Source organism: Carcharhinus amblyrhynchos, chromosome 14 (assembly GCF_965287045.1).
Source record: "Carcharhinus amblyrhynchos chromosome 14, sCarAmb.v2.hapA, whole genome shotgun sequence".
NCBI lineage: Eukaryota > Metazoa > Chordata > Chondrichthyes > Carcharhiniformes > Carcharhinidae > Carcharhinus > Carcharhinus amblyrhynchos.
In genome coordinates, this window is record NC_137337.1 from 64,878,844 (window position 1) to 64,894,039 (window position 15,196).

Genomic DNA, 15,196 nt, shown 5'->3' on the forward strand with positions numbered 1-15,196 from the left:
ACATGTCTACCCAGCTACAGGGTTACAATGTGAGGGAAGGACAGAAGACATTCTGAGAACAGGTTACAGCCTTCCCTATGAATCCATAAACATCACAGACAAGAAGTTCCATGCGGTCAGCAGAAGAGAATGCTCCACTTTGTGAGCTACCATAGCCAAATGCATGAGGGAGATAGTCTCCAGTTGAAGAGACACATCTTTTAGTCTTCAATGGATTCAGGAAGATTTGTTCTGGCATGGTTGGGGAAAGAATCATCCATGTGGAGATGCTGGCGTTGGACTGGATCATCATCCAACAGGCTTTACTTACCGCTAGTGGTGGATTTCAGAAACTCCAAAAAGCTGCGGATAGCACCTAGACATTGTCACTCAAAAGCTAATATTTGCTGAAATGGGAGTACTGCAACCCAAAATCACAGAATTGTTACAGCGCAAAAGGAAGCCATTTGGCCTATTGTGTCTGCATTGGCTCTCCATATGAGCATCATGACTTAGTGCTATCCTCCTACCTTTTCCCTGTACCCCTGCACATTAATTGAATAAAAACAATCATCTGATGCCCTCTTGAATGCCTTGATTGAACCTGTCTCCACCATTCTGAGGCAGTGTTTTCCAGGTCAGAACTGCACATCGTATGAAAAAGATTTTTCTCATTACATTTGCTTCTTTTTCAGGTCACTTTGAAGCTGTGCCCTCTCATTCTTGATCCTTTTACAATTGGGAATAGTTTCTCCCTATCCACTCTGGCCATCTCTATCAGATGACCTCTTAGCCGCTTTCTCTCCAAAACCAAAGTTTTTCACCCCAGAACCATTGTTGTAAATCTCTTCTGCACTCTACAATGTGTTCACATTCTCCCTAAATTATGGTACACAGAACTGTACACAATTTTCCAGCTTAAACTCCTTGCTCTTGTATTCTATCCCTCTATTAATAAAGCCCAGAATACTATATATTTTACTTAGTTTTCTCCACCTGTTCTGCCACCTTCAATGAGCTATGCACATATACACCCAGCCCCCTCTGCTCCTGCACCCAAGAATTTGACCTTTTTGTTTTATGTTTTCTCTTCAAGTTCTTTCTACTAAAATGCATCACTTCTGCTTCTTGGTCTTGAACTTCACCTGCCACCTATCAGTCCACTCCACTAACTTGTCTATGTCCTTTCAAAGTTCTACAGTGTTCTCTTCGCAGTTTACAATACTTCCAAGTTTTATCTCATCCACAAACTTTGAAATTGTCCTGTACACACCAAGATATTTTATAGCAAGAAAAAGGGTCCCAATATCTGGGGAACACCATGACAAACATTGCTCTAGTTTGAAAAATATCCATTAGCCATTAATCTCTGATTCCCATTATTCAACCAATTTTATTCCAGGAGTTATAACTTTTCTCACAAGTCTGTTGGGTGACACTGCGTTGAATGTCTTCGAAAATCTATGTATACCATATCAACATCACCCTCATCACTCCTCAAAAATTAGCAAGTTAGTTTTCCCTTTAGAAGTCCATGCTGTTTCTTCCTAATCAACCCACGTTTTCCCATTTGACTGCTAATTCTAGCCCAAACGCTTGTTTCTAGAAATTTGCCCACCACTGACGTTAAACTGCCTGGTCTGAAAATGCTGGGGCTATCCTTACATCAAAACTTCTGCAATTCTCCAGTCATGTACTTCCCCTGAATATAGAGACTGGAAGATTATCACTAGCATTCCTAGTTTCCATTCTCACTTCCTTCAATATCCTTCGATGCATCCCATCTGGTCCACGTACCTTAAATTACCAATGGTCTATTCAACATTTCCTCATCAATTTTGAAATCTTCTAGAGTTTCATCTACCTCCTTGGTAAAGATGAATGCAGAGAATTCGTTTAATACCTCAGCAATGCCCCTAGCCTCATGTGTAAATTCCCTTTTAGTTCCTAACTGGTTCCATTTACCACCCTTGCATTACTCCAATAGAGGTCTTTGGGATTCTCCTATAGGTTGGCTGCCAGTCTTTTCTCACAATCCGTCTTCACTTCACCTCCCCTCAGAACCTTCCTCTTGGTTTTCAACTGTATTTTCTACCTGACACCTGTCATAAGAACAATTTTTCTTTATCTTAATTTATATCTGCCTTTTCATCCAGGGAACTTTGGTTTCATTTGTCCAACCTTTCCCTTTTAAGGGAATATATTTGACTGCCTGGACCATTTGTTTTGAAGATAGCCCATTGTTCAGCTACAGATTTATCTGCCAACCTTATGTTTCAGTTCCAGTCAACAAGGTTGTAGATCTTTGGAGTGTGTGATGGGTGATAAATATTCATGGCATTTTCTGTGGTTAAAGTTGCTTACCAAGGGAAAATAATGTTTAATCAATAATGTCTTCAGTCATTTATTACATTAGTTTTAAATCTTGCTGAAACAATCCTTCAGAGATGATGTGGTGATGCCAGCATTGGATTGAGGTGGGGCACAGTAAGAGTTCTCACAACACCATGTTAAAATCCAACAGGTTTATTTGGAATCATGAACTTTCGGAGCACTGCTCCTTCATCCATCTAATGAAGGAGCAGCCCTCTGAAAGCTCGTGATTCCAAATAAACCTGTTGGACTTTAACCTGGTGTTGTGAAAACCCTTCAGATAGTAACTGGAAGTTCAACTACCTTTTCAAGCACAATCAGTCTCTGTGGAAATCGTAACAAATCAGGGGCTCTTTGAGGGGTTTTATATCCACAGGCTAAGATGAGGACACTGGGATTTGCCATGATTTAGATGAACAAGATTTTACAGTGGATTTTGCTATATTCATTGAAATGTTAAAATTTATTATGTCTATTGCTGAAGAGAGAGGATTTGTCTGAGTACCTTTCAACAGTGAGCAAAGGTTAATTTGAAACCAGTGACGGAAAAGTTGAAAACAGTGCTGGAAGTAGGTGCTATAAAAGAACTAATTGAAGTACACTTGAGCCTTAAGGGAAGAAAAGGTAAAAAAACAAGTTGAGTTAGCCAGGATTCTGTTGGGAATGAAACAGCTGGAACTCGAATTCCAAAAAGAAATGGAAAGAAAATGTGAAAACCTGAAATTGAATTTCAGAGTATTAGAATGTCAGTTTTTCATTTCAGCTTTGATTTCTCTTCTGTTCATCTTTGCACTTTTTCTACATCCATTGGGGTGCGAGGGGAGCATGGCATTAGGAAGGGAGCTACTGAGTACAGCTCATTTTCTAATGGCTTGAAGGAGAAAAACTCTCTCCCCATTCTTCCCTATCTCTAACCCTCTCACACAGCTGTTGATGCCTTTGTCCCTTTTTGATCCCAGTACAATGTCACCTTCTGGTTTCACTGATATTGCATCCATGATATTTTGCACTTTGAACCATTTCCCTAGCCTATTATCATCTCCTCCTCACCACTAGCCTATTGTTACTGTTCTCTAGAGCATTTATCTATCCTGCATGGCTCATCCCCAATTTCCACAAATCAGGTTCCCTGCCCTACCCTCTCAGCTGTCATCAGCACCCCCATTCCCTGTCCTCAATACAATCCTCAAATTATTAATCTCCAGCCCTTTTGCAATTGCTATCAATCACACCCATACTCATTTCTGCCCTTCTGTGCTGTGTCTGCCATTCTCCCCTAATATTCCAATACTGCAAACCCACATGGATCAGTTAGACTAGGGATGCCAGGAAACAACCAGGAATGATACTTTCATTAAGTTTGGGTGGTTTACATTCTAGAACAGGCTAGTAAGTAGGACAGAGACTGGAGGCCAGGAGGGGATGGGGCTTTGTAGAATCTCTGACCATAGGGATAGCTAAAAACATAGAGAAGCCCAGTTATAGCATATGAACCTCTTATTTTGGGTGGCACAGAAGGGGGGGGGGGGGGGGGGGGGAAGATGGGATGTTGCTAACACATCAGCAAGGAGACACTTTCTTACCAATTTAATTCCAAGTGCTAGGTGGACTTGAATTCGGGAGTGTTTCAGATCTGACTTTTAGACTCATTCTCAGGTGACCCCATCTGCACTCTGCCTGAAAAAAAACAGCAAATCTGAATCATGCTGCAAAAGTTTGTGGGTGTGACCTAACACGCCCAAAACCCTGCAGCCTCTGATCGAAGCCTTTAACTGCGCATGAGCAGAAATAGAAAAACGCTCCCCCTGCCACATATCTCCAGGTAATGCCTCCCCCGGCCCCCACAGACATTGCCCCGCCCTACAACATAACTGACCCCCTTACCCCCCCCCACCCTCCGCTCACTAGATGATCGCAGCCCCCTGCCCATCACACGTACAGTGACAGCGGGCCCCTCCTTCACCCCCACTGATCGCTTGCAGAGTAGCCGCAAATCCCCCTGCCCCCCAGAGAAAAAAATCCCACAATACCAGTTTAAAGTCCAAACAGGTTTATTTGTAGCAAAAGCTGCAAGCTTTCAGGACAGCTTGTCCTTTCGTCAGGTGGCTGGGTGTTCTGATTGTAAAAATGACAGACACAAACTCAATTTACATGCATAATGATTGGAATGTGAGTCTTTACAGCTAATCAATTCTTAAAGGTACAGACAATTTCCACTCACATAGTCTGTACCTTTAAGAATTGATTAGCTGTAAAGACTCACATTCCAATCATTATGCATGTAAATTGAGTTTGTGTCTGTCATTTTTACGATCAGAACACCCAGCCACCTGATGAAGGGACAAGCTATCCTGAAAGTTTGCAGCTTTTGCTACAAATAAACCTGTTAGGACTTTAAACTGGTGTTGTGGGATTTCTTTCTGTTTTACCCCAGTCCAACGCCGGCATCTTTACATCATCCCCACTACAGAGCCATCTGAACCGCCTCCCTCCCCACGAGAGCCATCTGAACTGCCTCCCTCTTTCTCTCCACCATCGATCTGAGTCAGAGAGCCACCAGAGGTTCAGAACTTACATCTTCAGAAGCTGGAGCGCCCAAATTGGACCTTTGCGAACCATATCCGTTTCACCGAATTTAGGCGGGTGAATGCTGTGGTAAAGGGGAACATAACGGTAAGTTTGGGCATGCAGCCCATTAAGTCAATTTAAATACATGCAAATGATTTAAATTGACTCCATGCCCCTTTCAGGCACAGTCCCAACTGCAGCCATTGGTAAAGGGGGAACAGCACAGAGGCGGGCACGATTGCACTATTTGCCTCACACCCGACTTTACAAAGTTTTCGCGCAACTTGATGGTAAAATCGGGTCCTTGATTTCCTTTTGCTGTTCTGGTGTGCTTGCGAAAGGAACAAAATTGTCATCTAGTGCTGAGAGGTTTGTCATTATGGCCAAACAAAGCTTTTTTCATTATCATACAAAATTACAACTCAAAAATCATCACAATGGAAGCAAGAGTAATGTGGGCAAGAAGTGCAAAGCATGTGCAAACATTTAAATACACTGGTGAATTGGTTCATGGTAAAATAGTGAATTAGTTCATGAAAAAATAGTGATTTGGTTTATGGAAAAATAGTGAATTGGCTCATGGTAAAATGACAATTTATTTTTATGGCAGTGCCCAGTGCCATTAACAAGACTAGTTGCTGTTCTGCTAGGATGTAAGAAGTCAGTAAGTACACAACACTAAATGGAATGCTGTCTAGGTTAGCAAATTAAGGACAGCACAAGGAGCTTTACTCTGCTCTGAGGCTCATCCATAATAATTGTGGGATGTTAACAGTAAACCATTAGCAAAGATGGTGAGAATCCCTCTTTGTACAGATTGAAAATACCATTAATGAAGAACCATAATGAACAATTTGATACTGCAACTAGACAGTACCACGCTTAAATTCCTTACCATGGCTAAATACTGAACTCAACAGGTCTGGTGTAACACTTGGGCTGGGCTTTGAGTAACATTACTATGCTTCATTGGCTTGGAAGCATGCCAACAGTCATGCTGCACTCTTACATGGAAGATGTCCAAGTTCGGAGACTTTAGACCCTTGCACCACAGAGGTTGCTGATGACTAAATGTGGAACAATGTCTTTGGAACAGCAAATTACATGTTAAATGTTGATAGAAAGGTATGATGTAAAATTTCAATGGGGGCAGAGAGCATACAAAAATTTTCAATATATAGATGGGATTCAAGAAGTGGTCAAATAAACTGAACATTTTTATCCTGATATACATGCACGAAAGGAAAAATAAATCTTGAATAAGGCCTCAGATACAGCACAGAATGGAACAGAACCTGCTCTGTGTGACTGTTGACAGTCAGTCTTAAACGGGCTGCCACTTGAATCTTAACTCGCAGATTGGGTAGGGGTGAAGCGGGCTTATTTTAATCTCTGTGTCTAGAGACTGAATAAATGAGCGAAACTGTTAAGTGATCTGGTTCATAACCACTTCAGGAGTAAATTCCACAGAACGCACAGTCCTCCATTCCCAATCAAAATCCAAATGAAACACAAGAAAAAGTTACTTGCTTCAACGCAGTTACCAATACGTCAAATTAAAAAAGGCATAATGCATACAACGTTTGTAAAAGGCAAGCTAACCTGATTTAACGGTTTTATTGCAAGGTCAAGCATACCCTCTTATCACATACACAGGGAGGTTCTAATCAAGTCTGTGATAGCAGTGTGTATTTTTAAAAAAATAAGTGGGATCTCAACAAAAAAGAAACACTTAAGAAATATCTATTTCATAATGTAGTTTTTAAAATATGTAGTATTTACATGTTATCCAAGACACACCATAAATCAGATCTTTTCTCTCGACCCTCATGTACTCATCATAATTCATTTTCAGCAGTATTAACACAACAGATTCTATTCAAATCTCATTTTCTCCAGTACTAGGAAATCCAAAAGTAAGGTTTGGTGCATTTTGAATACACCAAAAGCTCCTCAGCTATTCAGAACATTAGGTTAGCAAAACCACTGAAGCAAAGTCAGTTTTTATTACAGCTGAATGATTGCGCTTGCAAAGCTCAAATCTCCATACTATACACGCTACATAGAAAAGGTGTTTATTCACCTACCCAGGAAGTAATGCTCAGCATCTTCATGCTTAAGGTGACATACTTACAAACTGTACGAAGTCCAGAAATGATTTTAAATGGAAGATTCCACATCATAAAACCAAGCCTCAAAATGCCCAATTTCAGCTTAGTTCCCTGTGAATTAGTGCACTACAGCAATCAGCTGTCTGATCACCACAAATTCACAAGGAAAAGTAGCTGGAAATGGTACAGCAGTTTTACTATCTGGTGACTTGCCAGATTAAACACATTTCATTGGTTAATAACACTCCCTGCATGATCACCACAGATCTCCAAAATTCAATTCACATTCATTTCAGTTCCATATTTAACTCATTACAGAGATCTAACAGTACACTAGTTTTCTGTGAAGAATCCTCAAAAGCTAGCAAAGAGAGAGAGAAATTTTGAAGCAGCATTTTTATCACTCTTTCACAGAGGAATTGTAGTGTTCTCCTGAAATACTGCTTGGACACTCTGTGCTTGTCTGTTGTGGAGATGAAATCCGTGCTAGTGCGGGCATCGGTTTGTTATTCTCTGAAGACTGCTCAGTCAATGCTGCTGATTCACCCTTTCCAGAAACCCTGATTAAGCCAAGGGGTGCCAACTTGGGCATTGGTCTCCAAAGCATGTCTAAACTGCTTGGAACTTCAGTATTTGTTGAAGGTGAGGGTGCCTTCATGTGCACTAGTGGGGGTGGGGAAACGTTTATCGAACTGCCTGCATCACAGGTAGGGTCGCCCTCAAAGTCCAGTGTGCCATCGTCCAACTCATTTTGGGAATCCACAGGCATCCCGCCACTAAGCAACTGCTCAACATTCAAGTCCTCCCCCTCCAACTGCAATACAAGGGGGCTAGTGGATCCACCACTCTCTCTCTCTGATACCTGCTTCAGTTCAGTGGCTTCATCAGCACCATCAATGTCCACTAGTCTTATTGGCCCGTGGATCAACGACAATTCATCCATGTCATCTCCTTGACTTCCAGTATCAATAAAGCCCAGTGCCGGGTGATCAGATATTGAAGATGCATCTGGATTTTCCTCATCATCAGAGAACTGCTGGTTTAAAAATGCAAGCTCATTTAAAAGTGAAGTGAATGGCTCGTACCCCTCAGTGTCCATTTCACCAGATGCCGTGCCATTTGCTTTCAACAATGGTTCAAGTAGCTGAGATGATGACAGTTCTGCATCTCCATCATTTAGCCCAATAGTTTTACCTGTGCTGCTTGTCTGCACCTGAAGCTCCAATTTATCTCCGAGGATTACTCCAGTTGTTGGCGCTGATCCATTCGAAGTCTCCTCTTGTGCCCAGGCCTTTTCTGTGCCAGATACACCATAGAGATCCAGTGCCTTTGGCGATCTACTGACCTTGTCAGAACTCATTACTCGAGGTGTTGGAACCTGTTTTTGTTGATGGTGACGTTCGGTCTTTGAAGCCTCTGACGACACAATAAGAAATGGCATGATCTCACTTTCGCCAAGTACAGTAAATTCCTCGGTTGCTTGTGAGCTGTTCTTTAGGTCAGATGTTCTTTTGCTGTCTGTGTAACTTTGCTGTCCTTGTGTTGTACGCTGCTTCTTCCCTTTCATGCTGAAGTCAAGAGCTTGAGAATCCACTTCTGCAAAGGAATCACTCATCCCTTCTAGATTCAGTGATGGAGCTTCCCCAGTAGCCAGCGAGGTTACATTCACTATCCTTGGCATCAGGAAGGAAGAAGTTTTATTATCTGGAGTGAGATAGAAAAGAAGTAAACATGTAAGTGTGAGTTACTGATGCTCTATAGGTACTACATTTTGTGCATTTAAAGTTACATTGTAGCAACAGTACACAAATAAATTATTTTTCTCTTAATTCATATACTCCATGTTGCTAGTCACAGAATATGCAAGCACCATATTCTATTGTCTACTATTGTTCTCTAAGTGGTCACTGAAGTATGCAACCTCAACTTGAATGAATTACTTTCTTCCAGCATTCCAGTGAAGTGCCTCCCTCGGAGAACAATGAGAAAAGCAACATGTCAGGAACTGCAAGCACCATCACCAGTCCTACAACGCTGTTTCATTACACTCAATCTTGCCTTGCAACAGTAATCAGTCTGCCTCAAATTGAGTCAAATGACAAAAATCATAACAGAGTCGAATAAATGTGGTTTTGTAAAAGCGAAATCATGGTTGACAAAACTTAAAGCTCTATGAGCTGTAACAAGCAAAGTGGATAAAGGGAAATCAGCAGATGTAATGCATTTCCAAAAGACATTCGATTAGGTGCCAGGTAAGGTAAGAACTCACGGTATTGGCGTAATATATTAGCACAAAGGGCTGGCTAATTAACAGGAAACAGTCAGGAAAGAAGGGTCATTTTCACAAAGCCAAATTGGAACTAATGGACTGCCAAAGGGATCAATGCTATTCACAATCTTCAGCTATTTACAATCTATATCAATGATTGGATGGAGTGAGTGACAGTACTGTAGTCAACTCTGCTAATGATATGAAGATTGGCAGGAAAACAAGTTATGAGGAGGATATTTGCAAAGGGACATAGTTGAGTAAAGTAAATGGGATAAAATATTGCAGATGAAGTATCATGTTGGAAAATGTGAGGCAACGCACTTTGGCAGGAAGAACAGAAAGCAGAATAATATTTAAATGACAAGATTTCAGAATACTGCAGGACTGAGGGACTAGGGATCCTTGTACATGAATCACAAAGGCTAGCCTGCAGGTACATCAAGGAATTAGGAAGGTAAATGGAAATGCTGGCCTATATTGTAAAAGAGATGGAGTATAAAAGTAGAGTGTCTTGGTAACAACTGTACAGAACATTGGTAAGATGACACCAGAGTACCGTGTAGAGTTCGGCTCTCAGTTGACCGGACAGCTGTTAGTGATGCAGAATAACATCAACAGCACGGGTTCAATTCCCATACTGGCTGAAACTATTCATGAAGGCCCTGCCCTCTCAATCTTGTCCCTCACCTGAAATGTGGTGATTCTGAAGTTAAATCACCACCAGTCAGCTCTCCCCTTCAAAACGGAGAGCAGTCTATGGTCACCTGGGACAGTGGCAACTTTACCTTTACTTAAGGAGGGACATGTTTTCATTGGAAGTAGTTCAGAAATGGTTCCCCAAACTGATTAATGGATTGAAGATTTTGTCTTATGAGGAAAGGTGGAACAGGTTCAGCCTATAAACTCACTGGAACCTAGAATTAGAAGTAATCTTACTTAAATCTATAAGATTCTGAAGGGCTCTGGACAAGCTAGATGCTGAGTGGATGTTTCCCATTGTGAGGGAATTTAGAACTAGGGAACACAGTTTCAAATTAAGACAGACATTTAGGAAGAATTTCTTCTCTCAATGCGTTGTTCGTGTTTGGAATTCTCTATCCAGCAAGCTGTGGAGGCTAGGTCGTTGAATGTAGTTAAAGCTGAGCTAGACAGATTTTTGACTGACAAAGGAATCAAGGGTTATTGGAGGCGGGGGCAAGCACAAAAGTGGAGATAAGCCTATAATCAGATCCAGCCATAATTTTACTCAATAAAGGAACAAACTCGTGGGGGCTGAATGGCCTACTCCTGCTCCTATTTCTTATGTTTTCATGACATCATAAGGTTAACCCCTCCGTTAACCCTGTCATGTGCCCATGCAGTCTCAAACATGTTGCTACAGAACTATCAGCGAAACTAACCTAAATATTAGGGTGCATACTTATAAAACACGACTCAACTGCACACTACACAAACAGCAAAGCACCAAATCAAACTCAATATTGTTTCAAAACGATTGTGGTGATTGAATTAGGATCCATCAAGACTTATACAACTAATGCTCCTTTAGATGTCTTTTCTGCCCCAAAGAGACTGGCTGGGGATGGGGTGGGTAGTGGATGCTGAACCATCCAGGCACCCATGTCCATTAAATTCCAACTGCTTTTTAATTCCCAGAGATGTTGGACAGCACACTCCCTGACACACTGTGGTCGACAGCTATCTGGTACTTTCATGATCTACAGCCATCTGGTACCTGTCCCTTCACTCATGGGACCAACACACTCAATGCTATGCACCAACTATTTTGCATATGACAACAAGAAGTGAAATACAATCCTGCAATAAATACAGTGATATTGATTCATTCCAAACCAATACATACTGTGGAAAACACTCAGCAAAGTATGGATGTATTATTTCTTACCAACTGAATCGGTTGAAGCTTCCGGTTTATGTTCTTTCCCTTGCGCCAAATCGGCTGAACCAGCACTTGCTACCTCAGTCCCAGAAGGCTTGGTGCTTGGCTGTGCAGAGGTCATCCCTGCAGATTTGTGAGATCCCTCAATGGTACTGTTGTTTACCTGAAGTGGAACTGGCAACCCCTGCAGCTGGATAGTAACTAGAGCAATGCCTGGAGAGACAGAAAGGAAGAATTTTCTCACACCAAGGTAAAGACAATCAGAGCTCATGTCTTGGAAGTAAAAATAACACAAAATGGGACAATGGTTCAGAGCAACATCTTCAGACAAAAATGATTTGGGCCACTGATGCATCAATACATTATGCGACTGATTTGTAGGATTCAGGTACTCTCTAGGAAGCACTGTTCTCCGTGCCTGCAAACATGTACACAATCAACCACATATCAAGCGCAGGTACTGAGGGTACCCGATCAAATGACGCGCGCAGAATACAAAATTCCTATTGGCCACCCATCTCCTTGATGGTGCATGCAACCCAGTGTTAGATGCAGTAATGAGTGGCTGCAAACCCAGCAGGCGTTTAGCCCCCATGGAGGGGGGTGTCTATATTATTAAGTGAGATTTCAGCCCTTTGTGGGTGTGAAAGTCCTGACACTGACAGTGAGGGCGGGGAAAAAAATTGAGAAATGCAACCTCTCTGGAGAGAATCACATTTCCCGAGTGTCTCTGGATTTTCTACTTGGGTTGCCATTCTCTCTGACAACAAATGCAGGCTGAAGATCCCCTCCTCTCACAACCCCCAATGTTTTTAAACTTAAATAAGGGCAATTACGAGGGCATAAAAGCAGAGCTGGTTAAACTGAATTGGCAAATTAGGTCAGTAGGGATACAATGGCAAATATTTAAGAGCATATTTCAGAATAGAAACATTCCAACAAGTAAGAAAAAGTCCAAGGGACAAACATCATCCGTGGTTAAGGAGAAAGTTGAAGATAGTATCAAACTCTAAAGAAAAGGCATATAATTGCGCAAAGACAGCTGGAACTAGATTGGACAGAATATAAGGAACAGCAAAGGATGACTAAAATATTAATAAGACGGCAAATTTTGAGTACGAGAGAAAGATGGTCAAAAATATAGAAACAGATAGTAAAAATTTCTATAAATGTTTTAAAAAGATGTCAACAAAATAAGCATTGGTTTGATAGAAAATGAGTCTGGAGAACTGATAATGGGAAACAAGGAAATAGCAGATTAATTGAATAGGTATTTTGCATCAGTCTTCACTATAGAGAATACATGCATCATCCCAGAAGCAGCTATAAAATCAGCAAATGGTAGGAACTCAGGAAGATTACAAACACCAGAAAGATGATATTGAGTAAAGTGTTGGAGTTGTGGGATGACAAGTGCCTGGATCCTGATGGACTTTATTCTAGTGTCTTAAAAGATGCGACTAGTGAGATAGGTGATGCAGTGTGGTGGCACAGTGGTTGGCACGGCTGCCCTATGGCGCCAGGGACCCGAGTTCGATTCCAGCCTTGGGTGACTGTCTGTTTGGAATTTGTACATCTCCCTTGCGTCTATGTGGATTTTCTCCAGGTGCCCGGTTTCCTCCTCATAACCTGCAAATTTGCAGGTTAGGTGGATTAATTACGCTAAATTGTCCCTTAGCATTCCAAGATATCTACATTAGGGGGGATTAACAGGTAAATATGTAGTGTTATTGGGATAGGGTATGGGGGGTGGGGCTGGGTAAGATGCACTGTTGGAGAGTCGACGGGCCAAATGGCCTCCTCCTGCACTCTAGGGATTCCATTCTATTTTTCCAGAACTCCCTAGATTTGGGGAAGGTCCCATTTGATTGGAAGATAGCAAATTATTATTCAAAAAGGAGTCAAAGTAGGAAACTACAGGTCATTTAGCTTAAAATCTGTCATAGGGAAAAGGTTTGAAGCTTTATTAAAGTTATAGCCAGGCACTTGGACAGGTTCACGGTAATCAGGCACAGTCAACATGGATTTGTGAGAGAAATCACGTTTAACAAATTTACTGGAGTTTTTTGAGGAAATAACATATGTTGTGGATAAAGGGGAACCGGTGGATGTATTGTTCCAAGAAGGGATGGATGGGATGGTTGTCAAATTTGCCAATGACACAAAGATAGGTAAGAAAGTAAATTGCAAAAAGGACATAAGTAGGCTACAAAATATATATATAGTTTGAGTGTGTAGGCAAAGGTCTAGCAAATGGAATATATTGTGGAAATTGTGAAACTGTCCATTTTAGCAGGAAGATTATCTAAATGGGGATAGATTGCAGAGCTCTGAGATGCAAAAGGGATCTGGGTGACTTAGTGCATGAATCGCAAAAGGCAAGTAATTAGGCAAGCTAATAAAATGCTATTATTTATTGCAGGGGGAATTGAACACAAAAGAAGGGAGGTTATGCTTCAACTATACAGAGCACTAATGAGACCACATCTAGAATACGCTGTACAGTGTTGCTTAAGGAAGGATTGTATTGCAAGCAAGTCAGTGAAGGTTTACCAGATGAATACCTAGAATGGGCAGGTTGTCTTATAGGGAAAGGCTGGACAGGCTTGGCTTTTATCTGCTGGCATTTAGAAAAGTAACAGGCAACTTGATTTGAACAAATAAGATCTTGAAGGTTCTTGACAGGTTGGACGTGGAGAGGATGCTTCCTCTAGTGGGAAAATCTAGAACTAGGGGTCAATATTCAAAACACTGGAAGGTCCACTAACCTGGAAAAGTTAGATTCTGCCTCTTCCTGTTTCTGCTTAGGGAGGAGACAAGTAATTTGCTTCTCATTGCACAGAGACCCTTGGTGATATCCCATCTACGGCTATGTATGGTGACTTAAAACATTTCAGTTTTGTCACCGGTTCCCGCCTGGAAGGATCAGCAGGTTTAGAAATTTCAGGCTAGTGACCTCAATTGTCACTGGCAGTGCTGTTGTCACCCTGCTCTGTGGTTGCAGGTCTGGTTGGAAGAGTAAGTACAGTTCTGCGACTGCCTAACTAGTGAAATATCATCGACAGATACTGTCCCTGGTTGAGTTGGAAGAGATATATTCTCTGAAGACCATAGATGGGCGAATACCTTCTTTAATCCCCATGAATGGAAGCAAGTTTTCTATTCAGAGGCTTTCAAATCCAAATCTCTCCTTTTGTCAACTCTTCCAATAACATAGTGCACAGTACTTCCATTTCATAAGTCATTAAGTTAACGAGACCAGCTTAACCATTGCACTCTGCAGTATCAAAAGAAAGTTAGAAGCAACTCCCATAAGAATTACATTCTGATCCCTTTAACACTGAAGGGGACGTGTGTGGCTGAATCTATGTTCAGCTGCGTGTGTGATTGAGTGGGCATTACCAAGACCTGTAAGACCCAAAAACAAAGGTCATGTGACAAACTAGTGTTAGAAGCTGACTAATGTCACAACCTGCCCATTCTGTAAGCTTCCAGCACATGCTACGAATATTCGTGCTATCATTTTTCACTGCATAATGATAGATGCAGGCCATGCCAGAAGGCTGCCAGCCCCTGTATACTGCTGCTAGTTGCAGTGCTAGAATTGAACTTTGTGGCCTTGCAGTGTAGTCACCTCCATAATAAAAGATGCAGCAATTTTAATTGAGATCATTAACAAACAGGCCTGGAGAGAGCATGAATTAGGAATAGGAGTAGGCCACTTAGGCCCATGTCCTGTCCCATCATGAGGAGTCAAAACAATTCCTCCCTTCCAACCAAAGACTCTTGTTGAGATTTTTTGCATGGCTCATTGTCATTAATTCCTTTATTCAGTGACTTAGTCTCATCGTGATATTACCTTCTGTATTTGTTTTTTTTCAGGGTTTTCATCTTCAAAAAGATAAGACAGCACAAATACTCAAAATTATATTTTTATATATAATATATATATACACACACACACATATAAAATCTTTTATTCTCATATACTCA

The 15,196-nt window shown here is 41.4% G+C and overlaps 1 protein-coding gene across 2 annotated transcripts in view; it reads right to left on the reverse strand.

Annotated features, from left to right (window-relative positions):
• Nucleotides 1-6,523: 6,523 nt before the first annotated feature.
• The window catches only part of mgaa (MAX dimerization protein MGA a), a 91,424-nt gene continuing 82,751 nt past the window's right edge, over nt 6,524-15,196 (reverse strand). For both annotated transcript variants that reach the window (XM_080203020.1, XM_080203019.1), the window contains exons 24-25: nt 11,210-11,416; nt 6,524-8,735 (exon numbers count right to left, since the gene is read on the reverse strand). In XM_080203020.1, the coding sequence (XP_080059146.1) occupies nt 7,432-8,735; nt 11,210-11,416 (1,511 nt within the window). In that variant the 3' untranslated portion in view covers nt 6,524-7,431. The remainder of the gene's footprint in view (nt 8,736-11,209; nt 11,417-15,196) is intronic.